Source organism: Corythoichthys intestinalis, chromosome 19 (genome assembly GCF_030265065.1).
Source record: "Corythoichthys intestinalis isolate RoL2023-P3 chromosome 19, ASM3026506v1, whole genome shotgun sequence".
NCBI lineage: Eukaryota > Metazoa > Chordata > Actinopteri > Syngnathiformes > Syngnathidae > Corythoichthys > Corythoichthys intestinalis.
The window spans coordinates 6,161,439-6,175,896 of NC_080413.1; the positions used below are offsets into that span (position 1 = coordinate 6,161,439).

At 37.0% G+C, this 14,458-nt stretch overlaps 1 protein-coding gene across 1 annotated transcript; it reads right to left on the minus strand.

Annotated features, from left to right (window-relative positions):
* Window positions 1-709: 709 nt before the first annotated feature.
* On the minus strand, window positions 710-13,138 carry fam89a (family with sequence similarity 89 member A). The gene is made up of 2 exons (XM_057823616.1): window positions 12,696-13,138; window positions 710-5,566 (listed from the first exon to the last, which is right to left on the minus strand). Exons 1-2 carry the CDS (start codon window positions 12,942-12,944, stop codon window positions 5,285-5,287), a joined length of 531 nt encoding a protein of 176 aa, XP_057679599.1. The 5' UTR covers window positions 12,945-13,138; the 3' UTR covers window positions 710-5,284.
* Window positions 13,139-14,458: the final 1,320 nt, after the last annotated feature.

The window sequence follows — 14,458 nt, forward strand, 5'->3', positions numbered from 1 at the left end:
AATATATTGTAAATGTTTTATATTTTATTTTTAAAAACATTAATTTTGTTTAGTCCTTTTTATCTAATATTACTTGTTTTAATTTGCATTTTTACAAATTATTAGTATATAAATTTATATATTTTTCCATTCATGTTTTAATTTTTTTTTCTCAAAATATTGTATAATTTTCTATATTTTAAAATATATTAATTGTATTTAATCATGTATACCTAATATTACTCATGCCTCGTTTTAATTTTTGTTTTTTTTAATATTCTTATATTTATATCATATATATAAAATATTTTTATTTATTGTATACATATCCATATATATATATATATATGTATATACAGTACTGTACACATAGGTATATTTTTGGATTTATTATTATTTTTTTAAGTTCAAATTTTCATTTATTTAGAATATTATTAGTTTTAATTTGCATTTGTAAAAAATATATGAAACTATATATTTTTTCAATTTATAACAATCTGTTGTGTTTTCTTTGAATACATTGTACTATATTTTATTTTTAAATATATTTATTTTGTTTAGTCCTCTATAACTAATATTACTTATGTCTCGTTTTACTTTGTTTTTTCTAAATCTTTTTTATTTATCATATACACATAGAATAATAATAAAAAGAAAACTATACCTAATTCTATTTAATTTATTCTAATTTTATTTTTTTAAGTTCAATTTTTTTATCATTTAGAATTGTTTATATGTATTATTACTTACCGGTTGTCTTTCATTTGCATTTTTAAAAAAAAACTATTTGTTACCATTTAAATATATATTTTAAAAAATCTAAACGAGATAATTTAATGAATTCAATTCATCTAAAATTAGTTTTAGGCATATAATTTCTTTGACTTTACCATCGTGAAATACATGCAAGCAACACTAATACTACAATTGGATGTCAAACAGGGACCACATAATTTTGTCCCGCGAGCCGTAATTGGTCCCTGTGGCCGCATGTTTGAGACCCCTGTCCTATATGAATATAATAAAAATATCTAAGAATAAAAATCTGAATTCCTACATGAGAGCGTTAAACAAGACACAATGAAAAAAAAAAAAAACAAAAAAACGCCAGTATAATGAAAAAAAAAAAAAAACAAAAACGCCATTACACGTAAACATATGTAACCTTTTATTTCACTGATATCAACCAGAAAAGCAGCATCTGTGTGCTTGTTTGCAGAGGAATGAGTTGGAAACAACACCACCCAATGAAAACCTTCTTTGTACTCTCACCACTTCATGAACATTATCGGAACAACTAGACAAAAACCCGGCATTTAAGACATTTTTTAAAGAAAAATGCTAGCTTTGCTGTATCGCTACGAGCAGCTGCTGGTGTATTATTTCAAGCGTTTGTGTTGTTTTTTGCTTCGTGTGTTCAAAAATAAAAACACAAATTCACTTACCACTTATTGTGTTCTTAACTATCGACAAAAAAAGTGGAAGCTTTTCGGATCCCGACGCCGGATAAAATACAATTCGTCGCAAGACAGTCGTTAGCGTGATAAAGCCTGCATACGGTTTATTAGTCACCACTTGTCTATGAAGGCACCGGTAGCGAAGACATCCAAAGACGGCGGGTATCGTTAATCGGATTTCACTGCCATGATGCGGGCTAGACAGAAAAACATTCAAAAAAATACATCGACATAATAAAGTGTTATATGATACTGACAAAGCTGATATTTCTCGCGCTACGATGCGAAGACATTCGATTTTTTGTTTTTTAGCTACGGTACGTTCTTTGGTCATGTGCCGTATACAGACATATAAATGTTATAAACGTGACGAGTGGACTGGAGACGCAGACAAAAATCGAGAGCTAATCGATTTGACGACGAAAACAAGATGTTGATCGGGCTGCGGTGGTAGCGTGAGGACCCTGTATTCAAATGACATCATCATTACGAACAATCAAACTTTTCGGCGCTAACCATTGGGGAAATAAAGACTTTCGTAAAATCATTTCCTCTCCAGATCGTCCTAACAGCTTTACGAAAAAAAATTGGCGCATTCCAACACTAGGCTAGGCTGGAATTGTTAACATTTGTCCATGGGACCGTTATTTTCCCAACGACAATGACCATTTTGTAAGATAGTTTTTCTCTAGGTTGTATCGACAATTTTACGAAAGTAATTTGTCGCATTCCGAAGTTAGGCTAAGTAAGTATCGTTAAAGTTTTTTTTTTTTTTTTTTTTTTTACGCAATCATTTCCCGGAACGCCATCTCTTAAGATCATTCCGCTTCAGATCGTCCCGTCAACTTTACGAAAATAATTTGTCGTATTCTAACGCTTGGCTAGCAAGAATCATTAATGTAATTTTTATACGCAACATTTCCAGAAACGAAAAAAAAAGGACCATCTTGTAAGATCGTTCCACTTCTGATCATCCCGACATTTTCACGAAAATAATTTGTCGCTCTCAAACGTTAAGCTACGCCAGAATCGTTACATTTTCCACTTAAGAATTATCTCCTGAAACGTCGAACAACCGGCCATCGCGAAATATCATTCCACTCCAGATCGTTCCGACACCTTCACAAAAAAAATTTGTCGTATTCTAACGCTTGGCTAGCAAGAATCATTAACGTAATTTTTATACGCAACATTTCCATAAACGTTGAAGACAAGACCATCTTGTAAAATCGTTCCACTTCAGATACTCCTGACATTTTCACAAAAATAATTTGTCGCACTCAAACGTTAAGCTATGCCGGAATCGCTACATTTTCCACTTATCAATCATTTCCCGAAACGTCGAAGAACCAGCCATCTCGAAAGGTCATTCCACTCCAGGTCGTACAGACAGCTTTACGATAATAATTTGTTGTATTCTAACGCTTGGCTAACTAGAATTGCTACATTTTCTCCTCAACAATTATTTCCCGAAAATAATTTGTCGCATTCCGAAGTTAGGCAAAGTAAGTATCGTGAAAGTTTTTTTTTTTTTTTTACGCAACAATCATTTCCCAGAACGTTATCTCTTAAGATCATTCCGCTTCAGATCGTCCCGTTAGCTTTACGAAAATAATTTGTCGTATTCTAACGCTTGGCTAGCAAGAATCATTAATGTAATTTTTATACGCAACATTTCCAGAAACGAAAAAAAAAGACCATCTTGTAAGATCGTTCCACTTCTGATCATCCCGACATTTTCACGAAAATAATTTGTCGCGCTCAAACGTTAAGCTACGCCAGAATCGTTACATTTTCCACTTAACAATTATCTCCCGAAACGTCGAAGAACCGGCCATCGCAAAATATCATTCCACTCCAGATGGCTCCCACACCTTTACAAAAATAATTTGTCGTATTGTAACGCTTGGCTAGCAAGAATCATTAACGTAATTTTTATAAGCAACATTTCCATAAACGTTGAAGACAAGACCATCTTGTAAAATCGTTCCACTTCAGATCCTCCTGACATTTTCACGAAAATAATTTGTCGCGCTCAAACGTTAAGCTGTGCCAGAATCGTTACATTTTCCACTTAACAATTATTTCCCAAAACGTCGAAGAACCAGCCATCTCGAAAGGTCATTCCACTCCAGATCGTTCCGACAGCTTTACGATAATAATTTGTTGTATTCTAACGCTTGGCTAACTACAATCGTTACATTTTCCACACAACAATTATTTCCCGAAACAATGAACAGAGGCCATCTCGTAAAATCATTCCACTCCAGATCGGTATGACAGCTTTACGAAAATAATTTGTCGTATTCCAACGTTAGGCTACGTCAAAATCGTCAGTTTTTCTCTATGCGACAATTATTTCTCAAAATGTTAACGAAAAGGCCATCTCGTAAAATGGTTCCACTCCAGATTATCCTAGCCTTTTCACAAATATAATTTGTTGCGTTTACATTAGGCTACGCCAGTATCGTTGACAATTTTTTCCAGTTTTCCCGAAAACTTTTGAAAATGTCGAATTATAACGCGAAAATCGTTAACATAATTTTCTACGCAATTATCTCCCGAAATGTCCAAGGCCATAAGATTGTTCCATTTCAGATCATCCCTATAGTTTTACGAACATAATTTGTTGCACTCAAACGTTAGGCTACGCCAGTCTCGTTAACGTTTTTTTTTTTTTTTGCTACGCAACAATCATTTCCCAAATCGTCGAAGGCATTTCGAAAGATCATTCCACTCCAGATCTTCCCGACAGCGATGTCGTATTCTAACGCTAGAATTGACGTAATTTTCTATGCAACAATTATTTCCTGAAATTTGAAGACCATCTCATAAGACCGTTCCACTTCAGCTCATCCTGACAGTTTTAGGAAAATAATTTGTCGTGCTCAAAAGTTAAACTAGGCCAGAATCTTCACATTTTCCACTGAAAAAGTATTTCCCTACAGATTGCAGCGACAACTTTATGAAAATAATTTGTCGTAAATGTAGCGCCCGCCTAACTAGGATTGTTAATTTTCTACGCAACAAGTATTTCCAGAAACTTCGCAGAAAAGGCCATTTCGTCAGATCGTTCCACTTCAGATCATCCCGACACTTTTACGAAAATAATTTGCGCACTCAAACATTAGGCTACGCCAGAATCGTTAACGTTATTTTCTCTACGCGACAATTATTTCCCAAAATGTCAACAAGGTAAAATCGTTAACATTTTTTTAAATAATGATGAAAAGATCATTTCACTCCAGATCGTTCCGACACTTTATGAAAATAATTTGTCGTATGCTAACTCTTGGCTAGCTAGAATCGTTAAATTTTCTCCACAACAATTACTTCCCGAAACTTCGAAGGCCATTTCATAAGATCATTCCATTCTGTCCTGACAGATTTACTAAAATAATTTGTCACATTCCGATGCTTGGCTAGCTAAAATTGTTAACGTTTTTCTTCCACGCAACAATTTCCCGAACGTCAAAGAAAACCCACTCGTCTAATCGTCACGTTATTTTCGGTGAACAAATTCATTCTTAGCCGCAAACTCTTCCCCACACAAGAGTAGCTAATGTGTTTTTTTTTCTTTATATTACATAATAAATAATAAATCTTTCTCCATACATTTATATATAAAAGTCCTTGCCGAATAGCGTAAATAACCGGCATAAGTTTATAATAAGAAAAACATCTAACGTACAATACAGTATATTACTTAACATCTTTTTTTCGGTAAACAAGTCCGACTCCAGGCTAGCCGCCCCCGCAGCATTAACATTTGATCCAAGGGGGCGCCATAACAAGGCGAGAGCGTCACATTCCCGGTGCAAAAAGTAAGAAAATAGCACGTGGTGGCATCAGATGGTGACGCGAAAGGATTCCCAGCTGTCGTCTTTGCTGACCCCCGCCTCGCTTCCGTCCGCCGACTCAACTAACCCTTCGCCGTCGGGGTGCTCGCCGGTGGGAGTGGCGCCCGGTTCCGGATAGTACTCGTCGTCTTCGTCGAAGTAGCCGTTTTCCATCATGCCTAGGCCCGAGGCGGCGCTCAAGTCCTGGCAGCTGCCCTTGTACTCTTGGATGGACTCGTGCAGCGACCACAGCTGGCACAGCAGGGACATGTCCTGCTGACGTAAGCCCACCTAGAGGCCCCGCCCAGGAAATACCAACAATTAAGCATTGGTTGACCTTTACGAGGGGTGTAAATTTGTGTTGTACGTTCATCGGGGACCATTAAGAAATAAAACTCCTACACTGCGCAATATGTGGTTGACCCACTCAAGATGGCCACCAGCTACGCATGCCTCCGTAAAAGAGTGCTTGTCGCCCTTCCCAAGATGATATACGTCTAATCATGCGCCGTCCGATTATCTGTCTACTGTGAATTTCAACAAGTACAGATAGTCCCCGGGTTACGACGTACGTGATTTCAACTTTACGACCCGTCCGCCATTTTGTCTCCAGTCGTTTTTTTTAAAAAAAATTAAGTCGCGGAATAGTGTCTCGTCTGCTTTTTTGTTGCTTAATTTTTACTGTATTGTATTAATATGAAATATAATACATGTTTCTGGATAATTATTTTGAGATTTAGGGGGTAGTTAGGGTTACTTAAGCTAGAGGACTTTTGCTATGCGAGTCAGCCAACTGTTCTTTTGATGTACTCCCGATTCTCATTTATACATTTTTTTATACCGTTTCAGGCTTAGATCAGGTATTTTAATTATTACTCTAGTGAAATGAAAGCGTAAATCTGCATAGTTTGAAAAAACTCAGGAATTTTACTTGGTATTCACGTTTAATGACCTTTTGAAAGTGCAATCTTCGCAAGCCTTTGTTGTACATCTCTTAAAATTTATTCTGCAACGTATATAATGTTCCTAATCCGATTACTCCTTTATTCAAATTAATTACAGTGCCTTGCAAAAGTATTCGGCCCCCTTGAACCTTGCAACCTTTCGCCACATTTCAGGCTTCAAACATATAGATATAAAATTTTAATTTTTTGTCAAGAATCAACAACAAGTGGGACACAGTCGTGAAGTGGAACAAAATTTATTGGATAATTTAAACTTTTTTAACAAATAAAAAACTGAAAAGTGGGGCGTGCAATATTATTCGGCCCCCTTGCGTTAATACTTTGTAGCGCCACCTTTTGCTCCAATTACAGCTGCAAGTCGCTTGGGGTATGTTTCTATCAGTTTTGCACATCGAGAGACTGACATTCTTGCCCATTCTTCCTTGCAAAACAGCTCGAGCTCAGTGAGGTTGGATGAAGAGTGTTTGTGAACAGCAGTCTTCAGCTCTTTCCACAGATTCTCGATTGGATTCAGGTCTGGACTTTGACTTGGCCATTCTAACACCTGGATACCTTTATTTTTGAACCATTCCATTGTAGATTTGGCTTTATGTTTTGGATCATTGTCCTGTTGGAAGATAAATCTCCGTCCCAGTCTCAGGTCTTGTGCAGATACCAACAGGTTTTCTTCCAGAATGTTCCTGTATTTGGCTGCATCCATCTTCCCGTCAATTTTAACCATCTTCCCTGTCCCTGCTGAAGAAAAGCAGGCCCAAACCATGATGCTGCCACCACCATGTTTGACAGTGGGGATGGTGTGTTCGGGGTGATGAGCTGTGTTGCTTTTACGCCAAACATATCGTTTTGCATTGTGGCCAAAAAGTTCAATTTTGGTTTCATCTGACCAGAGCACCTTCTTCCACATGTTTGGTGTGTCTCCCAGGTGGCTTGTGGCAAACTTTAAACGAGACTTTTTATGGATATCTTTCAGAAATGGCTTACTTCTTGCCACTCTTCCGTAAAGGCCAGATTTGTGCAGTGTACGACTGATTGTTGTCCTATGGACAGACTCTCCCACCTCAGCTGTAGATCTCTGCAGTTCATCCAGAGTGATCATGGGCCTCTTGGCTGCATCTCTGATCAGTTTTCTCCTTGTTTGAGAAGAAAGTTTGGAAGGACGGCCGGGTCTTGGTAGATTTGCAGTGGTCTGATGCTCCTTCCATTTCAATATGATGGCTTGCACAGTGCTGCTTGAGATGTTTAAAGCTTGGGAAATCTTTTTGTATCCAAATCCGGCTTTAAACTTCTCCACAACAGTATCTCGGACCTGCCTGGTGTGTTCCTTGGTTTTCATAATGCTCTCTGCACTTTAAACAGAACCCTGAGACTATCACAGAGCAGGTACATTTATACGGAGACTTGATTACACACATTTGGATTCTATTTATCATCATCGGTCATATTGGACAACATTGGATCATTCAGAGATCCTCACTGAACATCTGGAGTGAGTTTGCTGCACTGAAAGTAAAGGGGCCGAATAATATTGCACGCCCCACTTTTCAGTTTTTTATTTGTTAAAAAAGTTTAAATTATCCAATAAATGTTGTTCCACTTCACGATTGTGTCCCACTTGTTGTTGATTCTTGACAAAAAAATTAAATTTCTTATCTTTATGTTTGAAGCCTGAAATGTGGCGAAAGGTTGCAAGATTCAAGGGGGCCGAATACTTTTGCAAGGCACTGTAAATGATCGATTAAACGATTACTTAGATAATCGATAGCTGCAGTCCTAAAATTATTTTTTGCAAAAATCTATGAACGCTAACATTTCAAATTCAAATGGATTGGGCATCTATCTCAGTCATAGTCACAGAAACGATCATTGGAGTTGAACGACTAAATGATGGATTAATTTGTCTGTCCATAGCTCCATATCGACATACTGTTCCACCCATACTTTTGACATAAGTGTGTTTTAAAAGCTATTACAACCGCGTGCCACAATGCTCATAATTTGACCCGAGGCCTACGGCGTTGTCTGAGTCAACAAATCACAGGCGTGCTAGTCGCGACTGTTCAAACTCTTCAGACGCCGAGTGACCTCGGGAGACTGAGGTTCAACAGAGACAGTTAAGCCTCGACCTGAGGGCTTCCAAATAGGATTTAGCAAAGCTCGTATCCTGTGCATGGCAGGAGATGGGATTTTTCATCCAGTGAGTGACTGCTGGACTGGTTCTGATAGGGAAAGCCCTGGATGCAGGCAAGGAAGTGAAGGGGGGTGGAAAAACATGTCAAACATTCTTTTGTGCACAGTAAAAGCCTGCCAGGTCAAGTTTAACATGGTAATTTTACAATGACAAGCATTCAGGGGAGCAGGAATTTTGATTAAACAAGCCTGGTTCTTTTAGGTATGGATAATAAATTAAAAATTCTAAGTCGCACGGGAAAAAAAAGTGATTGGGTTTGAGTAAGTGTATGCTGTCAAACGATTAAAATTTTTAATCGAGTTAATCACAGCTTAGAAATTAATTAATCGTAATCAATCGCAATTCAAACCATCTGTAAAATATGCCATATTTTCCTGTAAATTATTGTTGGAATGCAAAGAAGACACAAGATGGACATAAACATTGAACATACTGTACATAAGTACTGTATTTGTTTATTATAACAATAAATCCACAAGATGGCATTAACATTATTAACATTCTTTCTGTTAAAGGGATCCACAGATAGAAAGACTTGTAGTTCTTAAAAGATAAATTTGAGTACAAGTTATAGTTATTTAATATTAAGAAAAAGAATGTCTCCTGCTCAGCCCAAATGCATGATGGGAAATTGGGCAACCATGACTGTCAGTAGTGGCTGAAAATGGTATACAATATGTTCTGCGTTATGTTCAATTCAGCGTGTTAAGAAAAAGATCATGTCTTGCTCTGCCCAAATGCATGATGGGAAGTATGGCAACCATGACTGTTCGTAGCGGCTGTCAAAGCTTAAGCCAATAAAAGGCGCGGTCCAATGAACACCTGTGTCCACCCGCATTTGTCTGCCTTTTCGCTCTCAATGTGCAAAAACAGCGTCATTGTAAACTGTTTGAGGCAATGCATGAACGGGTCATTCCGTGCATGCGTTAATTGCGTCAAATATTTTAACGTGATTAATTTAAAAAATTAATTACCGCCCGTTACCCGCGATGAATTTGACAGCCCTAGAATATACACAATAAAGTTAGTTGAATTTATTAGAATAATCCAAAATGAGCAAATAGTATCAATATCAAACATGGCTAAATCCCGGTGCTCCCTGTTAAGAACAACATAAGGTATGTTTTTGTTTGAGCTAAAATGTTGTTTTTTTAAAAGCATTCGTTATTTAGTTGAGATGTACGTACATTTAGCATTTTTTTGGATGGATGGATGGACGGACGGGACCGCGCCGATAACATCGGCACTCGTACACGTCACATTGGGCGTGCGCAGCGGTGCTACTAAACATTAAAAACAGCAAATATGGTGGAACGTCGCCTTTAATTTACTGTTTTTAATAATATTTTTAATTTAAATAGGTTGAATGTTTCCATTTTTGTGCCTTTTTGAACATAAGAAAATGCCATTGCTTGGAGTGGGTGGGCATGTTGTCTTCCGGGCTGAGGAGGTCAAAGTGCATCACTCGCTGTCGCCTTGTAAATTTGCACTGCCCCCTAGGGCCTGGCACGAATACTACATCATTTTCATGCGGAATTGCGACATTGTTCGAATGGAAACGGAACCACATAAATGCAAACATTAAACTTTTCCTCTTCTCGGAGAGTCACTATGAAAACGGCCCCAAAGTTTGGCGAGGCTCTCAAGCCGCTCCGGAGCTCTGCTTACTGATATCACATTCTTGTATGCTATTTTTTCCAAGCAATTTTAAAAGTTGTGATTTATTTACCTGTTTTGCACATGCACCGATCGTTTTAAGTAAAACAAGAAATGGAATCATGTTGTCCAGCTTTTTTATTGCGATTAATATCTGCAATAAAAAACAATGACATAGTATTTTTGTTTATATGAACATACCTTGTAGTATTTCCTTGTAACAACAAAATCAGCCCTTCTGCATTTGGTAAATGTAATATAATTTGTAATTTCACCTCATATTGGTCACTCAAGTGGCTGGCGTATTAATCTATGCGTCACGTCAACATAGGCTGATAGGTTGTTATAATTTTGTCCACGAATGATCAACGAAGTGATAAGAACAATCATACAATCTCATTTACGTCTCATCTACGTCGTGCTGAATTTTCGGAGATTCCGTAGGTTCTTCTGGCTTGATTTTGACGTTTTAACTTCACAAACACACTGCTAACTTCAACCGCAACTCATGAGGTTTTTTTCTAAACCGGAAGTTCGATGCAGAAATTTTCCAAGATGGCGCCGCCCATATTTCGCTCAGGAAACTTGTCTATTCGTATTTAATGCTCATTTGAAAGTGCAATCTTTGCGAGCCAAAAGAAATAATATTGCAAGCATGTCTTTAGTTTTACATATCTTAAAATTTATTCTGAAAGGCATTAAATATTTGTAATCCGATTATTTGAATATCCAAACTAACGAATCAATAGATTAATCGATTAATTATTGACAGCTGCAGCCCTATTATGGATATCTGTGTATCAACTGTTCATTTCATTTCAGTTTTAAAATCCAAATTCAGAAAACGACTTAATTAATTTCTCGTTTTAGAAAATCGGAAACCAGATCACGATTTATTTTGCTTTTTAAAATAAAAAAAATCAGTGTATCATTCAGTACATATAAACAATTCAAACACAAGATGATAACAAAACGTGTCTTATTTTTTAGTGCAAGAAGCTCAAAACACATTTTAAAAGTTGCCAATTCTTATTTAACGTCAGCCGAATTTACCAAAAAAACGCCAAAATTTGGCAAATTGATTTAATTATAACATCGTGTTGAGGTTTGGTCCAAAAGAGATGCGACGTCAAAATGTGCTGTTTTTTTTAGGGAATCTGGTATTTTGAAGGCTGACGTTTCTTTTGAGTAATAGTGTGAACTAAAGATGTGGGTCCGATCACGTCATTTTCAAAGTACTGTATCGGAATCGGCAAAAAAATATCGGACATGCCTTTTTTTTAATATATATATATATATATATATATATTATATATATATATATATATATATTTTTTTTTTTATCGTTTATTTATTTATTTATTCAAATGTCTTGCACTCATCCTGAGTAGTTTTGGCTTAAAGTAGGGCTATCAAATTTATTGCTTTAACGGCGGTAATTAATTTTTTTTAATTAATCACGTTAAATAATTAATGCCTGCGCTGCACGACCCACTCACGCATTGTCGCGTTCAATCTATAAAGACGGCGTTTTACCTATAGATAGTGCTAAAAGGCAGCATATAATGAGTAGAGAGAATTTAGACAGCCTTTGGAACAATTTTTTATGTGGCTAAAGCCTTACAATACCTCTCTCAGCAATTAAAAATAACGTGGGAGGCAATGTGGGGAAGAAAGGTAGTAGTTGATCATTTTCTTAACACCCTATGTTCTTTCCCAACGCAGAGAAGATATATCAATTCATGGTTCAAGTCATGGTTGCACTTCCCATCATGTATTTGGGCAGAAGTTAAATGGCTGCAGTATCATTTACTGAAAGCTCAACAAATACACTAGATGGCAATATTTAGTCACAATATACAAAGTCACATTTATCCTTTAAGAATTACAAGTCTTTCTATCCGTGGATCCCTCTCACAGAAAGAATGTTAATAATGTAAATGCCATCTTGAGGATTTATTGTCATAATAAACAAATAAAGTACTTATGTACTGTATGTTCAATGTATATATTCGTCCGAGTTTTATTCATTTTTTTTCTTAACGCATTGCCAAAATGAATATGATCGGAAAAAATTATCGGGAATGATTGGAATTGAATCGGGAGCAACAACAAAAAAAAAGCAATCAGATCGGGAAATATTGGGATCGTCAGACACTCAAACTAACACGATCGGGATCGGATTGGGAGCAAAAAAACATGATCGGAACAACCCTAGTGTGAACATAACCCAAATTTGACACTGGTTGATTTATCTTTTTAGATAAGGTAATAAGAGGGTTTGGAGAATGCGTAAATCAGATTCAGAGATTTTATTTGTCATTGACACCACAAAAATGTGCGTATTTTTTTGAAGGAGTCTGGGATTTAAATCACTGGCAATGGAGGAATAGTAAAACAAGTGAAAGCCCAAAACCAGTCTGAAAGTTGCCATTTGTTTCTTCGTAACGTTGTCAAATGCACCCCATACACAAGCCGAATTTGTCACAAAAAGCTAAAATGATCAATAATATTATTTTAAAGCGATTCGAAGACGTGTAACTAGTTAAAATGAAAGGTTGTATAAAAATAGGCGTGATTTTCGAGGGAGTCTGGCTCGGAGAAAACTTACCATCTCTTTCCTCAGCAAAGCCAGGGCGGCGTCGAGGTTAGCCGGCTTGCTGGCCAGCAGGCTGTCGGCGTTATTCCGGCCTCGGCTCAGGTCGTCCTGGATCATGGTCTTCTTCAAGTACATCCGCTCCATGTCCCTCCACGAGCCGCCGCTCGAGTTGAGCAAGCCGCTCAGGCTCTTGGGCAGCGGCGGCAGCCCGTCGATGCACGCCATTCCTCCCGCCGAGCCATGGGCCGACTTCCCGTTCATGGCGACGAGAAAGCGAGCCAACCGTGGGTTGATAAATGTCACTTTATGAATCACACCGACGGGGAGTTGTCCGTTTAAGGCAAGAAAAAGCTGCTAGTCACACAAAAGATTCAGAGTGCGACTGACTACAAGTCCCACACGCAGAAACAGTAGCGCTAGTCTTCCCCGTTTCCTCCTGCTGGCGATACGTCAAGTACGACGTATCGAGAAATACCACTTCCGGTTTTAACTTCAAACGAATACGCTTCAGAAAGATACGGAAAAAAAGATATGACGTGTTTATGTGAGTGTTTTGGACTAAATAACATAATTTTAACATAATGAGTCACCCGATTGATGACGATAGGCTCCTAAATAAACTTTGCCAGGAAATTAAACCACTCATGTATTTTATTTTTATGTGAACTTCCTATCATCTTCTTGGTGGTTTCCTGACAATTCACTCTATAATTAAAATCAACTTCCTGCCCTTTTAACACTCGCTGCTGGGCGTCTCCCCTGCAAACAGGAGAAAAAACTTGTTTAAAGTTTTTTCAATTTTCACTTTGTATAGCCTTTTATTTTCATTCTAATCGTTTTTAATGATTTAAAAAAAACACTAAAATAAATGTTTCATTATAGACTTCATAACGTATTGACATGACAAGAGGCCGATTCGTTGGGGGCCTATTTTCAAAACTTCCAATAGTTTCAAAACCGAAGCTGCTACCAACCTAAGACCAAAACAGGCACCTACCTTAGCCATATAAGAGTCTCCATGAGCAGCGGCATAAAAAAAATCAAAGTTGTTCCCTTTTTTATATAAGTATAACACAACTTAAAATGGCTATAAAAGTCTAGGATTTTCCACTAGATGCACAAAAATCACCAAATGTAGAGATAATCACCTATATTTTCAGGATCCATAGCAATATTTAACATATATACGTTTTTGACCAAAATAGCTAATTTTTTAAAAAAGTTTTCAACAGCTAATAGATCACTCAATTTAACACCAGAAACTTAATGCTTGAGGAAAACATGTAGAATCAATTATAAACAATATGTAAATAGATTATTAATCAATTCTATATACAATCACAACTTATTATAGAGTACCCATTTATTATCATTATACAATATATACTGTTAGCGAATGAGGCAAGCGGCCGCCTGACGTAAACAGAGCTTTTCTGGCAAAAATTCTTGTGTATAAATGCTTAAATTCCAGAATTCTTCATAGATATGGACGTAAAACAGTCTTGATTCTTGGTTGAAAGCAAAGGAACCGTGCAGTTAGCGTTTACGTGTATATGTCGAAGTACAATGCTACTCTGTTAGCAAATGAGGCTAGCAGCCGCCTGACATAAACAGAGCTTTTCTGGCTAAAATTCTTGTGAATACATGCTTAAATCCCTGAATTCTTTATAGATAGGTACGTAAAATAGTCTCGATTCTTGGTTAAAAGCAAAAAAAAAAAAAAAAAAAAAAAAAAAGCGTGCAGGTAGCATTTATTTCGCGTAAATACTGCCAAC

Coding starts and splice junctions, on each gene's coding strand:
- fam89a (XM_057823616.1), bottom strand. CDS start 12,944: ATGAACGGGAAGTCGGCCCATGGCTCGGCGGGAGGAATGGCGTGCATC. Junction 5,567..12,695: donor CTTTGCTGAGGAAAGAGATG/GTAAGTTTTCTC, acceptor CGGGGCCTCTAG/GTGGGCTTACGTCAGCAGGA.